This window comes from Hesperophylax consimilis, chromosome 24 (genome assembly GCF_061612785.1).
Source record: "Hesperophylax consimilis isolate HC1 chromosome 24, BYU_Hcon_1.0, whole genome shotgun sequence".
Classification (NCBI taxonomy): domain Eukaryota; kingdom Metazoa; phylum Arthropoda; class Insecta; order Trichoptera; family Limnephilidae; genus Hesperophylax; species Hesperophylax consimilis.
Window position 1 is genome coordinate 20,432,874 of NC_142859.1, and position 18,906 is coordinate 20,451,779.

The window sequence follows — 18,906 nt, forward strand, 5'->3', positions numbered from 1 at the left end:
AGGTGGCTGCCTAAATTTAGCTGGATGATTTTTTCGAATTTATTTCTAAATTCCCCCAAGCAGCTCATTTATAAAACCTACAATATGGGATAAACAATGAAGTATCGGTGGATGCATTGGTTTTAAACCACAGTAAGCAGTTTATATGTTTTCATATTAATATTCCTAGGAATGTTTTTTTTTTATAAGTGCGGCCAAATACATAAACAAATTACCCAAAATCTCCATCGCTCAAGGCATTTATTTTGCAAATTCCCCGTCGCTCGAGTGGTTAATTAATTGGAACTAAGTAAATACATACGAAAGGAGTGTTGAAACCTTCTGATTTTTTTTTTTCATTGCTTGGTAATAATATAATACTTTAAATAACAATAGGAATAAATGTTCTTTCTGACATTGATTAGAAAGGCACTGCAAATTGCAAAATCAGGTAAACTCTGTGAGAAAATTAGTTAAAATAAAACATTTAAGGTTTTACTTAAAAGAATTCATACCGCTCTTTCATATATGGCGCTAATTTAATTATTTTATGAAAAAAAACTCTTTTGTATATTGGGTATGTACTGTGTACATATTCATATTGCGTATGTACTATATATTCGTACTGCGTATGTACTGTATATTCATATTGCGTATGCAGTATATATTCATATTGCGTATGTACTATATATTCATATTGTGTATGTACTATATATTCATATTGCGTATGTACTGTGTACATATTCATATTGCGTATGTACTATATATTCGTACTGCGTATGTACTGTATATTCATATTGCGTATGTACGGGAGCAAACAAATAAACATCTTACTATTTTTATACATAAATTGCAATAAGTGTGTTTTTGTAAAATAATTAAATTTACGCCATCATTAACCAGCGAAACGGCGATGGGTCTTTAGAGAACATGCAAGCATTCTAATATGATCCTTGATAGAATAATTTGCAATACGATTTTGAACTTAATACTTTGAAAAATGAATGAAAAACAAAATCAGCATCGTTTGGGCTGATAAAACTTTAGGTTCCACTAATATTTTTCTGTTTTCTGCTCCGGCCTTCAACAGGTTAATAATTATTTGTAGTTTCACAAAAATAACTGAAACACCCTCAGCGACATTTGAGATAAAACGGGACAAAATAAAAGTATATCGTAATAAAATAAATAGGTACATATATGAATTCAAAAGATCAAATAACGGACAAATACAAAATAAAGAAAAGTCACTCACTATTGTTGGCCAACAAGTTTTCGTGCAGCTTGTCCCGCTGGTCTTCAAGAACCTGATAACAATAACAGTAAGAACATTAACAACTAATAAACACCACAATACAAGAATTATAGTTAACAAATTAATTGGCAGAGGTAGGATGAAAGTAGACTGAATGCTTTAGAAATGAGATCTGAGAAGATCCGATATTAAGAAAGGGGCGCTTAGATAGTTTGAGCACGCAAATCGGATGCACGAAGAAGGGAGTATAGAGAGAATATATGACGCAAAAGTTAACTGTAAAAGAAGTCAGGGGAAGATAAAGTATGGTCAAGTGAATCAAATACTTTAGTCAGGTCATGTCAAGTGAGAATAACAAGAGTGTGAATGAGATGATATATTATGTGAATGAAGTAAGGATTATGTGTGAGAGACAGTTGTGTGGCGGTCTATCCACTCTGCCTACCTATGCCGGGAAACGGCATGATGGTTAGTTAGTTAATAAATAATTCATCTGGCTCCATTAACTAGCAACATTTTTGAATAAAGGCGCCAAAGACGTTTGGTTTGCTTCTTCGCCACCATAGGCGCTGCTCTCCTCTTGGTCGGTGAAGAAGGGAATTACTCATCACCCGCAAAAAGCGGGCATTCCAACGGAAGGGTTCGAATCCACAAACAAAACCTTACAATTTTTTTTTATTTAATTAGCATGCTAACAATATATTTAACTATACATATTCGGAGTTTTATTTAACAACGTATGTGCCCTACCCAAATTATTCACGAATCTGTAATTTAAAACATTAAAAAAATTACTAATTGAGTTAACACTTTTAAAGCAAAGTTATAACATAATGTAAGTTTTTAAATTAAATTAATACTCGACATAGTTTAAAATATTGCAGAAATCAAAAGTGCTTTTTGGTGATCCATAAAACCAAAGATTTTTGGTGATCTCCGCACGCATCCTTGGCTATGCAGCAATGTCCCATAAAAGAATAATATTACTAGCCGTGTCAACAATTTCTTAGCAAATTTATTGGGTGATATGTGAACTACATTTAAATTACTGCCACCTATTGACATTAATTGACACATTTGCAATCGGAGAAGATGGCAACTAGCAGGGCACAAATAAAATATGCACATGGTTTTGCATTAAAAACCCATTATTAAAATTTGTTTATTTGTTTCCATTCAATTGGTCAAAAAACAAGAAAATACTTTTCTGATATTTTCTCTATGTTCAAGCTTGTGGTTCGTTAGACGAGAAAATCATTATTTTACGATTTTTATATTTTCAGGGGAGTTTATAAAAAGATTGAAACGATATTTACCTCTCCCAAATACTGGGCCACCTTGCGTGTGACTCCTTCTACGAAGCCATCCAACTTGCCCAGGTCGTCGGAGAGACCCACCAGCTGATCCAGAGTTCCTACCTGGAAGATTACAAGAGAAAATATCTTTTATAAAATAAAAAAATAAAAAATTTTATGTGTTGGCTTTTGGCTTTGGCTCTAGTCCCAAATTGTCTTTAGACAAAGGGGAGTTGGAAGACCTAGTTAGGTGGCTGGACAGAGTGGAGGCAAACAATGCATCCTTAGACGTAATACGCAGAAGTGGAGGAGTTTCCTGTCAAAGGGTAGTTACGTTGATACTGGTGGTAGCCCAACTGGCTCCAGTTAGTTGGGGCTCCTGTGTACAGATGATGCAGCTAGGCCTATTTTACAATCTATCAGTGTTGTGGCACACATTATAATCTGCAGCCTTATTGGATGGTTTTCATTAAAGTTAAACATACGTTATAATCTACGCGTTCTTAGATGACGTAAATTAAATTATTGATGTAATTATAAGTTATGCTTTAAAATATTAAAATAAATTATTTGTTTGAGCCCTTACGTAGGCAATATGAATATGAATAAATAGTTTTTTCCGTATAAAAAATCAATTCTTTCATAAAAGGCATACAAATGCAATATTGGATTGACACCGATACAATATTGTATTTGTATGCCTGAATAATTAGTCTTAACATTTTAAAAGCAAAGTTGTAAAAAGTGTATTTTTGTAAAATAATTGAATTTACGCCATCTATGAACGCGTAGATTATAACATACATTACGTTTAACCTTAATTTCCTGGCTGATTTTTGAAGTCCTACTAGGTGCACAGGCTATCTTACAACCTACCAACTCGCAAAGTTTGAGGACAGAGTATTCAACACGCTGGATCCAAATTCTTGGAATGACCTGCAATTTTAGTAAGGACAGAAACTAGTACGTATACTTAAAAACTAATATAAAAATATACTTTTTCAGACAAGACTAACAATAGCAAGCTTAAGGTGTCTTGAAGTGATTGCATCATTAAATGGCGTAGTAAAAGTTGGCCATTCATCATCAAGCCATTTCTACCCAGTGACAGGCAGGGAGGAATCAGAGCTAGGTTCTTCATAGGTCCCCGGGGGCTGAGATAAACTAGTACATATTTAGTCATCTTGCTTAAGAGGATAGGTGCATAAATATAATGGGGTTTTGGTTGCATACCTTGAGGTCGGGAATCTGGAATTTGTAGTTGGCAGCTAGGTTGTTCTGCTTGCTGGTGACGTTGTTGAGCGTCTCGAACGTCTGCTGGCACGTCTTGTCGCCGGGGGCAGAGATTAGCCAGTATTCCGTCATCTTGCTTTATAGCTGCGCAGATAACAAAAATATTAGTAACTATTATAAAAATAAGCCGGTTACTTAAATTCACATTTAAACATTCATTTATAATAATGCATACCATATTATGTACTGGCAAAGAATATATTTATATAAGTAATATTTATCTATCATTCTACCAGTACAATGAAGAATGAACCATGAACTCGAAAATTTAATCAAACATGGGATCATAGTCCATAGGGACCCAGAGGCAGACTGAGGAAAAGGAGGATAGACCGCATGCAAGAGGACTGAAGCAGAATGGAAAGGACTGAGCTCTCAAAGTTTGTAGAACAGTTGGAACTGCTCTAAAAAACTAACTACGGTACTAAGTCAGCCTAGTATTAGATAGTCATCGCCAGCCCATCGCCTACGTGAGCACCAACCCATCGCTTTGACCACACTCTGGAATTCACCACTGTTTATCTCCACCACCCACAGTGTCGAGCATCAGTCTGGGGAATTCATCACCATCTACGGTGTCGAGCATCGGCCTAGAGGAATTTAGCAATATTCTTCTTCACCACCCATGATGTCGAGCATCTCACTGGAGGATCAGGAAGATCCGTGATCTTCACCACCAGCCGACCACAACATAACTGAGCACGGATCCACATCTTGACAGGATGTGACCTAGCCGACATGCATCCCAATGATTATCAAGAATTTCCAGAACAAACTGCAGTCATCAAATAGAAAATCTACAATGATGTGAATCATAGACATTCAAATTGATAGACTTGACTAACATGAAATCCAAGTATCATTTCGACGAGCTGGAGGCAAACCACGTGACCATTTTTTGGCACCAGAAGGGTTTGAGAATGCTTTGGATAAACTATGACATTAGTCGTATACTGACCGCCGAAGAGCTCACATTTAAATAACTACACCCTGCACAGAAAAGTAAATTTCGCTAAAGTAAAGCAAAGGTTTGCAGCGCAGTACATTGTGGGACTTTTCTAAGCAGGATCTGAATGTTCGTTTTTCAAAAAACCACCTGGCATAGCGACGATAAAAATGAGTGAGGTGGGAAAATTATAACACATTTGTAAAAGTGTCTAACTAAATAGTGTAACAAAATATTTAATTTTGGAAACAAGCCCAAACTTTTGTTTACCCGATCTGATCTCTGATCCCGATCACCATTCTAAAAAGAACTAGAATCGTAAGCAGATTTTATTTTTGAAGACTAAACAGAATGATATTACAATGCGAGTTGCTTACATACTATAAGATTAATTTATTGATAAATCACAGAAAGGGAGACGGCCACAACGCCTGCCTCCTACGCTGTTGGTTTGTTCCGTTTTCCCTGATTGACTGGTCTATTAATTTGAATGTCTATGGGGTGAATAAATTTGGCACTGATAATAAAAAAAATCTCAATATTCTCCTACTAATTAGTAATAATATAGACAGATTTTATTTTAAATACATAAAACCCTTTCAGAACAATTATATTTGATTACATGCATTTTTTTTAACTTTTGGACATGTTTTGGTGCCAAATGTGCGCTTTATGATAAATAATAATATTCACTAGTATTTCAAAATTTTGCCATCTATGAACTTCGGTAGTAAGCTATTTCTAATTTTTGTACAACTTTCAAAATCTGACTTACCAGAAGACTAGCATTTGAATTTAATAATAACTCATAATCATTTTACGTATTTATCCATACTTACATAGGTGTAATGGTATTATGGTTGTGGAAGTAGTAAATTAATAAAATAAAAATTTGAAAAAATAAATAATTATCGTGAATATTCCACTGATGGTTATTTTCGATCTCAACTAGAATGACGAGGCTTTCAATACTGTAGCAATTTAATTAACTGGGGGATCAAATACACTCTTTAATATTTGCTAAAACACTAAATACGAATCACTGTTTGAACAAGCGTTTTTAGGGTGACGCGCGACACGTAATTGCTATAGTCAAGAGGCAAATATACAATAAAAAGTTGGTACGGTCAACCCTTGGTGAAAATCGATCAGGTAATTTGGCTCACGATTGAAATATTCATCCAAGGAGACTTGGCTCGAAGGTTTACCTATCTAACCATATGTAACGCCTCTAGCACGCCTTTTACAAGATTCCTATATGAATTAAACATCAATTCTGGGCGGTATTCGCAGTCAAAACAGTTTTGATTTTGACACCAACAACCCCTACTTCGTATCGGATCAACGAAAAGGGGTTCGTTCTAAATTTGACAGAAATGAGCGTAAAAACAAAACCAGACAGCGATGACAACGCGTGCTTTATTAAGTATATTGCAATTTTGATGACTTACGATTATCCTGGATGTGAATCGAAGAAAGGACTTAATACTCAGGGATAGAGTATTGCTGAAAAAATCACAAGACAACACGGGATCACTCCCAATCCACCGCCATTAAAATTCACGTGACGCTTGCTGCGCCCTGCCGTCAGATTTTGTCACTATCAGCTGTTCGTATTGGCTATGATTTTACTGGGCCTACCCACTAATAATGCACAAAACCAATGGATCTCAATCTGCGCCACATCAAACTTTGTGGGTGTCGCGGTAAAATTTTAATATTCCGAGTCAATCTTGATTTGTTCAAATTACTGAAAAAACACGTTTTGACTTAATTAGTTTAAGACACCACTTTTTTGATTTCCATCTTTTTTTCAATCGAAATTCATAATTTCCCGTGTTTTGACGCCATCTGATCAGACACCATGTTCAATCATATTAGTAAGATGTAACGTTTCTCTGGAGGTTCCGTTTGCACTTAAAAATAACCTGACGTAAACAATGCAAAAGGGTTTTTCTCAATGACACAAAAATGGCAAACGAAAAAATAGAAAACGATTATATTTTTTGAAATTCATTTATACAAAAAATCATAATTAATGACAGAATAATAATTATTTTGTACATGTATTAACATTTCATAATCATGCATTCATATTTTTATTTATTTAAATGTATAAATGAAAATAGGTGCCCATATAAAGCTATGTTTGTGTTTATCGGAGAGGGGTGTTATTTATTAAGAAGATTTATGTATTATTATTATTTTGGTTAAAGTTTTTAACTTTTATTTTTTTAAGTTGTGTTTGGAATTATTTAAATCTCTTTTAGAGGGATCTTATATTGTCTTGTAATTTATTTTTTGGAAATTTACGTTGGTGTTTTTTATTGCTTTGAAGTAATCGGGTGGATTAAATTTCATTCTCAGTTTCGTTGATACTATTTTCTTAATTTCAATTACACAAGACCATCGGTTAGATAAAAATATCGTGTTTTATGGAAAAAAGTTTAATAATCTGTCGATTTTGCAAAATTATCACATTGCAACACTCCAAAAGTCAGCTGGTTTGTATTTTCTTGCATATTTAAGACCATAAACAAAATACTGCACAAAATAGATGAAGAAAGTTTAATATTTCGTGGCTGGCAAGTGGCAACAACTTTTTGACATAACAATAATTTCTCATTCTGTACGTCGATATTAGAGGTTAATTTTGTACAAAATGAGATTATTAAATTATTTAGCTTCCAAAGTCGGAGAGTTGACTATAAAGTATTCAAATTTACCAGAATCCTACATTAAGAGAAGTATGGAACAGGTATGTACAGCCAAAATTGAGAACAATACATTTGTGACGCTCGTTGCAACTGAATATTATTCAGTGATCTTTGGTAGTAATGTATTGCTTATAATTAATACTCCCAACTGAATACATATTTCAATGTATCGCGTTTCAATTAACTCCTAAGCCTAATTTGGGTATACGCTGACTACGAGTGCCCAGTAAAATTTAACACTTTCCCGACATAATTACTAATTCCTGATGATCTCAAACTGTGCCCGTGGTATTGTTCTCAGGTGCAAAGCTTTCACTTAGAACAAATTTCACTTCGTTTCATTTTTACACTCAAAATAAATATGACATATTTATCAAAATATCCCACTGGTTAGGTTAGGTTAGGTTAGGTTAGGTTAGGTTAGGTTAGGTTAGGTTAGGTTAGGTTAGGTTAGGTTAGGTTAGGTTAGGTTAGGTTAGGTTAGGTTAGGTTAGGTAGTATAGTAAACTTGTAATAATAATTACATCATTAGAAATCAACATGGCTGCTTATAATTTGAATAAATGTCTATCTCAAACTATTTTCTGATTTTTCCATGTTTTTCCTTTATTATTTCAACTAAAATGAAGCAAATACGTTTGCCCCAAGGTAAGTTCATAATTACTTCTCATACTGTCGAGATTTGGCTTAATTTGACAATTTTAGCGCAAAAACAGTGAGGGCACTGCTAGACAGCAAGTTCCCTAATTTGTTCGCTTTTGGGAACAGCTCATATGGTTTCATAGAAATCATCATGCTTTATATTCAAATCTAGAAGTTAAGCACAGAAGAATAAAAATGTACACATCTATGAAACCAAAGGCTCCGACCGCAATTTGAGAAAAATTTATGAAATTTTGTGAATTTTTCACGAATTATTTTATATGAACTGCAAAAACAGTTATATGAAAATAATGTATTTAATACTGTCTGATGAAATGTGTGTTTTTTCTTTATCAGTAATTTTGGTTCAGTGTTGAATGAAAAAATGTAAGGTGAGCCATTTTTTAAAACTTTTTTTTGTTTGCATTCAACATTTAACATTTCAAATATTAGGTGTTTATTTCTATTAATTAAATTTGAAAGTGTTTTTCATCACCTCTTCAGATACATTCATAATTATTCCATTTATTTGGATTAACATTATTACTATGCACTTATTAAGAACTATACCTATCAAATATAATAGTTGACCATGAATATATTTTTTTTTCTTTTTGTTTGAATATCTTTGGGGATACTGTGTGCAGCGGCGTAGCTACCTAGGGGCTACGCGGGGCAGTGCCCCGGGGCCCTCAAGCTCGGGGGGCCCTGGAATCTTTACCAGAAATCTCGATCAAACTGAACTTTTGGAAATTTCTCCCATTTTCAAAATAAATATGACAGGTTACAACTTGCAACCCCACTTTAATCATGACAACTCAGTTGAGAGAAATTCAAAAGTTATGCCCAGGGAATTCCCATAAATTCTTTCTGTAGGTTGGCGGTGATAGTGATATGTGCGTCATTCCCCAACGACACTTGTAGCGCATTAAAATATGGATAAAAAGAAGAAACCCAGTGGTGCATTTAAACGCAAACAACGCCAAGAAAGAGAAGATAGTAAACAAAAATTTCCCAAAATTGACAAGTTTTTTAGTCAGCCTTCTGCAAGTACATCTGGCCAAAATATTTCTATTGATAGTGACTCAAATAATGTGGTAACTGCAGTGTTGGTTGAGAAGCCTACTGAAGAAGATTCGACAGTTATTGCAGTTGGAGATACCTCCGCCGCCGATCATGTGAACGTGGATGATGTTTGCATGACACACATAAGAGCAGAGGGTTCGGAGGAACCACAGACCTCTACATTTTTCGAAAATGTGTACGACAAACCTTCTTATGACTTGGGAACTTCACGAACAAAATATTGAGTGATAACGAAAAACGTCATATTCTTGATATGGGGCCTTTACAGCCTTCAGGACCTTTTCCAACAGACATCAACCAGAACAATAAGTGTTTTTCAAAATCGTACTACTTTTCGTGTTCTAAATATGGGCCAGTTAATCGTTTTTGGTTGTGTTATTACAAAATACTAGACGCTGCCTATTGTCAACCCTGCTGGTTATTTGCTTCACAAAGGAATAATGTTTGGTGTACGGGAATTCGAGATTGGAAGCATTTATCAGAAAGAATTAAACAACACAGTCGTTCGAGTGGCCATTCGGAAGCATGTGCTATGAATTTTGGAAAAAAAAACGATACTAATACTATCGACAAGGAACTTGAAAATGAAATTCGCAAAGAAGCATCATTTGTTCTTCAAAGGTTATGCGATATCATACTTACCCTAGCAAAGAGTTCTTTGGCTTTCAGAGGACATCAAGAAGACTTAAGTCAGGAAGGATACCACGGAAATTTTCTGTCCTTTGTAGAGCTTGTCGCCCGATATGATCACATTTTGCGGCAAGTTTTGGATATGCCCAAAGGTAATAATAATTATTTCTAAGTTTTTTATCGTTTTATTTTGTTTATAATTATTAACTGTTTAACTTGACTTGACTTTTTTGAAATTGTGTTTTTTTATGTTTTTAGGATCTACAAGATATCTGAGTGCAACAATTCAAAACGAAATGATTGAGAGCTTGGGGACCAAACTCGAAACCCATCTACTAGAACAAATTAGAGCGTCACCGTTTTTTGACATCATAATGGATACGACTAAATAGAGGGTCAATGCGATATCTGCAATAAAACTTAGTTATTTTGATATTATCAAAGCATTATCAGAAATAGTTCTAAAGAGTCCTAATAAAGATGAGCGTAGTGAAGCAGAGAGTGTTAAAACAAAAATGCTAAATTTCGAGTTCGTGTTGCTTTGCGAATTCATGCACAGTGTATTGAACGACATCAATTATGCATCCAAAACTTTTCAAAAATGCGAAATCAATTTGGGCGAGGCGAGTAAACTTTAAGCAGAGACCAAAGCAAAGTTGCAAATTTATAGAAATGATTTCGAATTATTCAAGTGCGAAGCCAGTGAAACTGCAAGAAAATATGGTATTGATACCCATTTTCAAGAAAAAAGACGAAGAAAAATTAAAAAACATTTTGATGAATTAGCTGCTGATCACCGATTTCCAAACCGAGAAAAAATATTTAAAATTGAGATTTTCAATAATGTACTAGACACAGTAATATCTCAATTAGATACACGTTTTATTGGTATGAGTGCAGTCTGTCATATATTCGATTTTCTAACACCAACATTTTTATAACATGTTGATGAAGCAACTTTATTACAAAATTGTGACGAATTCCAAAGAAAATATTCAGATATAATAGGCCCTAGTTTTACACTTCAATTTATTAATATTTACAATCTAGTTTTACCTCAACTAACTCAAGCATGGACTGTTCACCAATTATGTAAGGAAATATGGAATTTTATTATTCTTTACAATTCCTGTCACTTCTGCAGCAGCTGAAAGGTCATTTAGCAAATTAAAAATAATAAAAAAATATTTAAGAAATAAGATGGGCCAAACTCGACTCCGACATTTATCTCTAATAGCAATTGAAAACAAAACCGCATCAAGCCTGGATTTAAACGAAGTCATTGATACTTTTGCGAAAACTAAAGCTAGGAAAAAATTGTAAATACAATTGTTATTTAGTCAGTTGGTAGGCCCGACCTTTATATAATAAACCCCTGAATCTTCTCTATTTCGTTTTATTAGCCAAACCTACACCAAGTATTAATTGTAATTTATGTTGTTGCTGTTTAATATTTTTATTACCTGCCCTGCAGTCTGCAGTGCACAAAAAAGAGCTTAAGTAGCTTAGCATTTTTAAAGTGTTTGTATATTACATATTTTTATTTGATAAAACTTAATCAGTTTACATAGAAGTGGGGCCCCATTTTTTAATTTGCCCCAGGGCCCCTGGTTACCTAGCTACGCCACTGACTGTGTGGAGGATCTTTTTAAAGAAATAAAGGAGGGAAAGTTCAGAAGTGACAGACATATGAATCTCTTTCTCCCACCGCGTGGCAGGGCAATGGGTCAACAAAGTCCTGTTGGAGAGGGGAAAGGGTGTTAATAATCGTCTCCTGATCCGGCCCGCCATGCAGTAGGTGGTCAGACACATCCGCCGCCTAAACCTAAATAATCCTCACCTCTTGAACCCGGACACCCCTACTAAGTCACCAAACTAGCAAGCCACACGGGGTGACATATGGCAGAAGTGTTGGTAATCAAATAAATGATTCCCGGGGCAGCAGGTACCCGTACCCGCCTCCCAAATTGATTTCCGTAAACATAATATCATTTTTGTGCCTTTCAGGTGTACTGGCGGACACCGCGCGACGCTCCGCAGTACCTGCGAAAGACTGTGCAGAAGAAGAAGTTCCGCTTCACAACCAACAGACCCTGGACGGCGCAGTTCCGGCAGCAGAACCAGCCCGGCGTCCACCGCAAGAAGGTGTTCATCGAGCCCATTGGGGAGTGGTCCCTGTTTGTGTGAGGAATACTTATTTATTCGTATAATGGTAATCAAAACTCGTTGAGATCTAAATGACAATCTAGTCTCTTTCACCGGAAGCATTTTCCCAACAAACCTTCCATTGACATGCTTGGTGTAACCTTAAGTGACCAGCTCGAGCATGGGGCTCCATCGAAGTTAAGTTAGCCTATCCGAAGTTGGACGTACTGCACAGGTACACAGTTACTTTAATAGTACATAACTGTTAAGCTTGTATAAATTGCAAGCGCGCCCCACTGTTGAGACGTTTTGGTCTAACATCTCAAAATACCTGAAAAAGCACTTGGCTCTCAGCAAAATTGAGTATGTAGTCTTTGTGATAGATTACCCTATTGTAACAGAGGACTGCTGTTTCCACCGGCACCAGGTGGGAATGCTATTGTATAATGGACAGTGGCGGCTTGTACTGTGTCAGTCTATCTAAGGTCTATCCCCTACGCCAGCTACAGAATACCACCAATTTAACCTACCTGCTGGAATTATCCATTTGCGAACTGTGATACTGTGATTAGTGATGTAGACCCGGGAATATTCCCCGGGGAATATTCCCGAGAACAGAAATATTCCCGGAATATTCCCCAACCTGAAATAAATTCCCGAAAACGGGGAATTTATTTTATTTTTAATAAAATGGTTTCTACACTTCTCTTGGATGCTTTATTGAGTGTTAGCAGCTATCTAAGACGACATCCTCTGATCTAGGGACTTCCCTGCCACGACAAAATCACGCCAGTGACCTGGTAGAAGGGGATGTGCGGATGTTCTGATTTTTCACAGGTTGCCATAAGAATATTGATTGCTCCCATTACTTCAGCAGTCACTGAGAGATCTTTTAGCACGTTTAGACGCATTCATACAACACGGAGGAATCGTCTAACAACTCAAATAACGTTTCAAACCTATCTGGTACTCGCAAACGAAAACATCCAATTGACTATGCTGAGGAAGAAGAAAACGTAGATAATCCTGAGTCGGCAACAACTTCATCCGGGTCGGATGAAGAAGAAGAAGAATATGAAGGTGAAAGTGGAAGCAAAGTTGATAATGTCAGTGTCCAATCGGTATCATCAGATGAACAGTAACGATCTGTGAAGTTGTGTAATTTTTTTCAGTTTTACGATTGATTTTTTATATGTACCGTTTACTAGCATAAAGTGTATATAGGCTACTAATACTGTACAGTATACAATTATATAGAGATACTACTCACTTTCAAATAATTTTGATGGGTGTTTTTTTGTTATTTTTCTCTTGGATCCTATTCCTATATATATGGGAATAGTTTTTATGGATCTATCCTGCTCTATATGTACCATATGTGTGTATATTTTATTTTTATTTAATAAATATTATTCTTTTTGAGGTATTTTGTTGTTAAAATCAAAATTCCCAAAATTCCCCGTCCAGGGGAATATTCCCGTGAATGTTCCCGGGAATATTCCCCAGAAATTAATTCCCGGGAATTTATACATCACTAACTGTGATGCATCTTGGGGCGACATATTTATAATAATTATATTGTGTCTTTGTGGACTTTGGTTGTTTCCACCTCGCCGAAGAGTTTTGAGGCATTGATGAGCGCCGCTCATGTTTCAGAGAAATTTCAATACAATGGTCAACATTGACGCTCTAAGCGTAGAGGTAATGGATGTTCTCAGGTGAAATTTCTCAGTGAGCGACATGGAAACCATACACACCATGTCACTTATGACAAGTGATACAATGAACAAAAATTCGTGCTGGTGGAATTTAACTTAATATTTTATGGTATTAATTTTCACGCCGTTTGCGCCGTAATTCGCCCCTTAGCTCGTGGAAATTTTGTCCAGTTTATACGGACCCTAACAGAACAGATCAGGTTTTACTGATGTAACTGATGGTCAACTATTCTGTTTTTTTTTTTTTTTCAGAGGAGACAGGGTCGAAATAATGGTTGGCCGAGACAAAGGGAAGCAAGGCATCATCAACCAGGTCATCCAGGAGAGGAATTGGGTCATGGTGGAAGGCCTGAACACACATCTCCGAGCTGTAAGTTTTCATCCACATAATACATATATCAATCAATAATTTATCTACTGGGGGAATCTCGCGGGAAGATATTTGGGAATCTGGTAAGGAGACAATGAAAGAATGCTGTGTTGTTTCCCAGCATTCATTTCGAGTCAGTTGAGTCGCGCAGTTGGGAGATGACACTGTAACGATGAGGATGACACCAAGTGTAGACGGCGATGGAGTAGTCGAGGCGCGGGTCAGTGAGTCGACACCACGTTGGTGGAGACCGGACTAGTGGATGTGTTCAGCACTGTTTGTGGCAGCCCAGAATAAAAGTACATATTATTATCTCTTAACTTTAACATATTGTATTTTTCAGATTGGCAAAGAGGGTAACTTTCCCGGGGTGATGGTTCAATCGGAGGCCCCACTGCTGGTGACGGGGCAGGTCAAGCTGGTGGACCCTGAGACCATGACAGCCACAGATGTGGAGTGGAGATACACGGAAGAAGGAATGAAGGTTTGTTATTATGATTTTATATAACTAGCTATGTTATATAAAATTTAGTTACGATTACATATAACTAGCTATGTCCGCCATCAGCGTCTCCCGTAATTTATGTCGACTGGAGCAGTTGTCCGTATCACATCTGTTGGCGCGACCTCACTGCAAGGCTGTCCGATTGGTACTGGCTTTCAGGAATCATCTCTTGCGCTTCCTTCTAGAAAGCCCATAGAGTACGAGTACCATAGATGAAGGCGGCCTTGGATAGTTTGTTAAAAATAAAATTGTCTCTGAATAAAATTGCAGATTTGTTTAAAAAACAAAACCACACCGGGCTGCTCTTCTTTATGTGTGTACAGATTTATTAGCAGATGTGTACCAGACATTGCTAGGTTTTATGAATGGTTTGGAGTAATGTTTTCAGTTTGTGAATTCTAGTGTACCTGAAAGCTAAGTGTGTAACTGCACAATTTGGCTAATAATAATTTAGACTCGTTTGGTCGCCAGTGTAATGCAATAAACTCACGTACAATTCAACCACTCTAGGGCCATTGTATCATGATTAGTATAAGACAAGGAGGATTGCTTAGTTATTGAATAAAAGAGGTACGATGATTAATCAACATTTATTCAAAACAAATAGAGCTAGAGACTCTCAAATAACATGATTAGCATGATCTCAAGGGGTGAGCGACAATTCGAAGAATTGATCGCACGGAAGGAATTTTAAAGTAGCAATAATAGTTAAAAGTGTGACATTGTGTATAAGATTAATATCTGACCTGATTTACATGAAATGGGCGCCATACAGCTCTTAGGAAAGAACTGTAAAAATTTATCCGATGGTCATGATGACCAGCGATTACATATAACTAGCTATGTCCGCCATCAGCGTCTCCCGTAATTTATGTCGACTGGAGCAGTTGTCCGTATCACATCTGTTGGCGCGACCTCACTGCAAGGCTGTCCGATTGGTACTGGCTTTCAGGAATCATCTCTTGCGCTTCCTTCTAGAAAGCCCATAGAGTACGAGTACCATAGATGAAGGCGGCCTTGGATAGTTTGTTAAAACGGTAGCGGGGCAAAAGTGAACTGCTACAAGTGTATTGTGTAGAGGTGGAATAATATCATTGTTAAGAATTTGAAAAAGTATTTGTTTTACTTGATTGCGCCATGCCTTCCTCGGGTGCCCTTTACTTCTTCTACCATTCTCTCCACATCATACATTCTCCTCACAACCCTTTCTTCGTTCATCACAGATGCCTCGTGTTACCATCCATGAGTTTGCCATGTGTTCCTCGGACGTCCTAGACATTTTCCACAATTCACTTCATGTAGTATCACGAAATATACCACATTATTACCTACTATTCATAAATTACACTACATTTACTTTTATTCAACTCCATATCTCATTCCAGTGCAGAAATAATGCGCTGTAATAAATAAATAAATAATAAGTCTTCCTCGGACATCCCTGACTTTTTGTACCGTGTTAAAAATCTACAGTAAATAGACTTTAATCCTTAGAAAACGGGTAATATTCTGTAAATTTCTCAAAGCCAAATATAATATTGAAAATATTATAATATATAGTCTAACCCCACGCATCCGCAAGCTCTCTTATGCTTTTCGAAATCTAAGAAATATCCTTACCACCTCAATTCTTAAAACTGTATACTACGCTCTCTGCCAATCCCTACTAGCTTACTACTAGCTACTAGCTCATTATAATCTGGGATGGCTGTGCACAATCTACCATCGAACGTCTTCTAAAAGCCCTAAAAATGGTAATACGTGTCATTAACAAGCGACCGACAAGATACCCCTCCACTCGACTTCTCATAGAGTATAAGGTCTTAAACATACGACAACTCCACCTAAAATTTTCGCTAATACATTTCCTGTTCTAATATAAGAACAAAACTCTCTTACAACACAACTACACGACCAGAACAATAACCAACGGTCACTACAAAGTACCTTCACTACATACCACGTCAGCTCAAAGACAATTTTTCTTCCTAGCTCCTAAAATCTTTAACCTTATCCCTGAAAACCTAAAAACCGTGAGTCAACCTCATTTCTTTAAAAAACAAATTACGAAATGAATCCTTACACACGGAATACATTACAACTACAATACCCATTCAGAGGTACAGTATGTACATAATTAATTAGTGTGATCTATTTAATAATTTCTCAAATTTTTCATCTTCTTATAATTATCTAACTTCTCCATCCTCTTCTTGCAACCCAAACTAGCTATACATCATTTTTCTTTTTTATATTATAGTAATGTATAGATTCTATGTCCGCAAACTGTAAAATTCACCCGCCATAACACAGGGTCATCCCTAGCATGGAGGGTGAAATATCACAAAAAACCACATGTACTCTGTAAATCATGTACATATGTATCAATAAAATAAATAAATAAAATTATATTTGAAATAATTGACAGGCATCTACAATGTCAACGTTTTACATAGGAATTTTCATGGACAGTATTGAAATGCATTCAAAACTTATAAAACCTAGCTCTACACACTGCACATTGCATTGCACCTGAAGGTAGCCATGATTTCACCGAGCTGCCATTGTAGTTGGTCAGATCCTAAGGGTTAATTCGACTATCACTTCTCATTCCAGTGCCGAGATAATGTGAAATAATGAAACAAACATCGAGAAATATATAAATAAGATATTCTTTTTTAGGTGAGAGTATCCAAAGAAACAAGCCGCATCATCCCAATACCTAAGAACGCTTCAGAAACCAAGGATTACAAACTGAACACCACGTACACCGAGAGCCCCACCAAGGATACCATAGCCATTGAAGCTTCTAAGGTAAGACCATTTCATTTTAGATAAAACCCTCCACTTTTTTAATGACATGCTTTTCTCGGGCGTCCCCGACTTCTTCCACTATTACGTAGTATTGTTATTGTAATCTTTTCAGTGTTTAAAACAATGCCTTTATTTGCAGATCACCTTCACTCCCGCCTTGAAAACATTTGAAATGGAAATCATGGAAGAGATGGGCATTAAGGAGGATAGAACACCAGCTCCTTCCTTCTGGTATTAGTCGGTACATTTAGTTTTAATTTTACCGTAGTCAAAATATATAGTATTGTTATAAAAATGTTGTTTTATTTTATTTGGTTCCATGACAAAACAAAATTAGATTAGGTTAGGTTATTGTAACTATTTAACCTTAAATAAAAACTAGATTAAATAGGTTACATATGTAACTATTGAACCTAGTTTTTGTTTCATTACTTTTCATAACTTTATAGCACTTTTTACAGGTGTGTTGAATTGTCATTTTGATGAGTTATTCGGTCACTACTTTATTTAACCTTTTCCTAATCTCGATAGGCTCAGAGCGTAATGGTTCCTGATACATTGGTAAATACATTGATTTAGATTTTTACTACGGATTCAAGGTTAATTACTGGTAGATACTCTCAGTATCGCCCTGTTGAAAGATTATCTTTCAGAATTGAAACTTTGCTTGAAATGTAACTACATACATACTATGTACTAAAGTAGATTTTTGACTCGAGCGATTGGTTGGATGAGTAAATATACAACTAGGTATGATTTGAGATTTTCACGGCCAAAAGTATTATAATGATTTGTTTTTGGGGTATAATGCCCTGTTGCGCTACCTCCTTCTTTAGCCAACGTTTCGGACAGCATTGCAGTGTCCATCATCGGGGATTACACATCTGCCCTGATGATGGACATTGCAATGCTGTCCGAAACGTTTGCTAAAGAAGGAGATATCTCAACATAGCATAATACCCCAAAAACAAATCACTATAAATATACAATTACCATATTATTTAGTTAATATCATTCCTTAAAAAATCAATATGGAAAAATATGAACTGCTTACTGCTGTTTAAATCCAATGTATCCAACTAGATTTCGTTGTCTATCCCATATTTTTATCCCTCAAAATGTTTTCACAAACTTTGCCATAATATGCCAAAAATCGATCCGAGTGTTTGGGTGAGCGTACAAAAAAAACATGAAAACTCCTACTGTAAAACAAGCTTTGGCCAAAGACACCATGAATACCAGGCAATAAAAGCATTCAAAAATCTTTCACTCGGTACAAAAAATATAATCACATGCAAAATTAAAAGACGGATTAAATAACAAAAAAGGCAATATTAAAACAATTTTACATGGTAAAAGAATAAAACAACATATATATGAATCCTATATTTTCTATACCCGCTATATCCGATTTTTTGACAAAATGATCTGAGTATGACATCTTGTTCACATTTTTGCGAGCAACAAGAGAAGCCTAAAATTGAGTTTCAAAACCCTCCTTATCATGACCA

General features: G+C 36.0%; 2 protein-coding genes across 2 annotated transcripts in view; one reads left to right on the plus strand and one right to left on the minus strand.

Annotated features, from left to right (window-relative positions):
• Positions 1 to 6,345, minus strand: part of Vha44 (V-type proton ATPase subunit Vha44) — a 29,567-nt gene extending 23,222 nt beyond the window's left edge. Inside the window, exons 1-4 of the mRNA XM_089646548.1 lie at positions 6,220 to 6,345; positions 3,763 to 3,906; positions 2,551 to 2,652; positions 1,235 to 1,286 (exon numbers count right to left, since the gene is read on the minus strand). Coding sequence (XP_089502674.1) covers positions 1,235 to 1,286; positions 2,551 to 2,652; positions 3,763 to 3,894 — 286 coding nt within the window. The 5' untranslated portion in view covers positions 3,895 to 3,906; positions 6,220 to 6,345. The remainder of the gene's footprint in view (positions 1 to 1,234; positions 1,287 to 2,550; positions 2,653 to 3,762; positions 3,907 to 6,219) is intronic.
• A 1,002-nt stretch (positions 6,346 to 7,347) lies between these two features.
• Positions 7,348 to 18,215, plus strand: mRpL24 (mitochondrial ribosomal protein L24). The gene is made up of 6 exons (XM_089646279.1): positions 7,348 to 7,526; positions 11,851 to 12,026; positions 13,959 to 14,076; positions 14,420 to 14,560; positions 17,264 to 17,395; positions 17,535 to 18,215. Exons 1-6 carry the CDS (start codon positions 7,431 to 7,433, stop codon positions 17,631 to 17,633), a joined length of 762 nt encoding a protein of 253 aa, XP_089502405.1. The 5' UTR covers positions 7,348 to 7,430; the 3' UTR covers positions 17,634 to 18,215.
• Positions 18,216 to 18,906: the final 691 nt, after the last annotated feature.

Excerpts from the sequence above, each read along its gene's own strand:
- mRpL24 (XM_089646279.1), top strand. The coding sequence starts at position 7,431 with ATGAGATTATTAAATTATTTAGCTTCCAAAGTCGGAGAGTTGACTATA. Across the intron at positions 12,027-13,958 it reads GGGGAGTGGTCCCTGTTTGT|AGGAGACAGGGTCGAAATAA; the intron begins GTGAGGAATACT and ends TTTTTTTTTCAG. Across the intron at positions 17,396-17,534 it reads TAGCCATTGAAGCTTCTAAG|ATCACCTTCACTCCCGCCTT; the intron begins GTAAGACCATTT and ends CTTTATTTGCAG.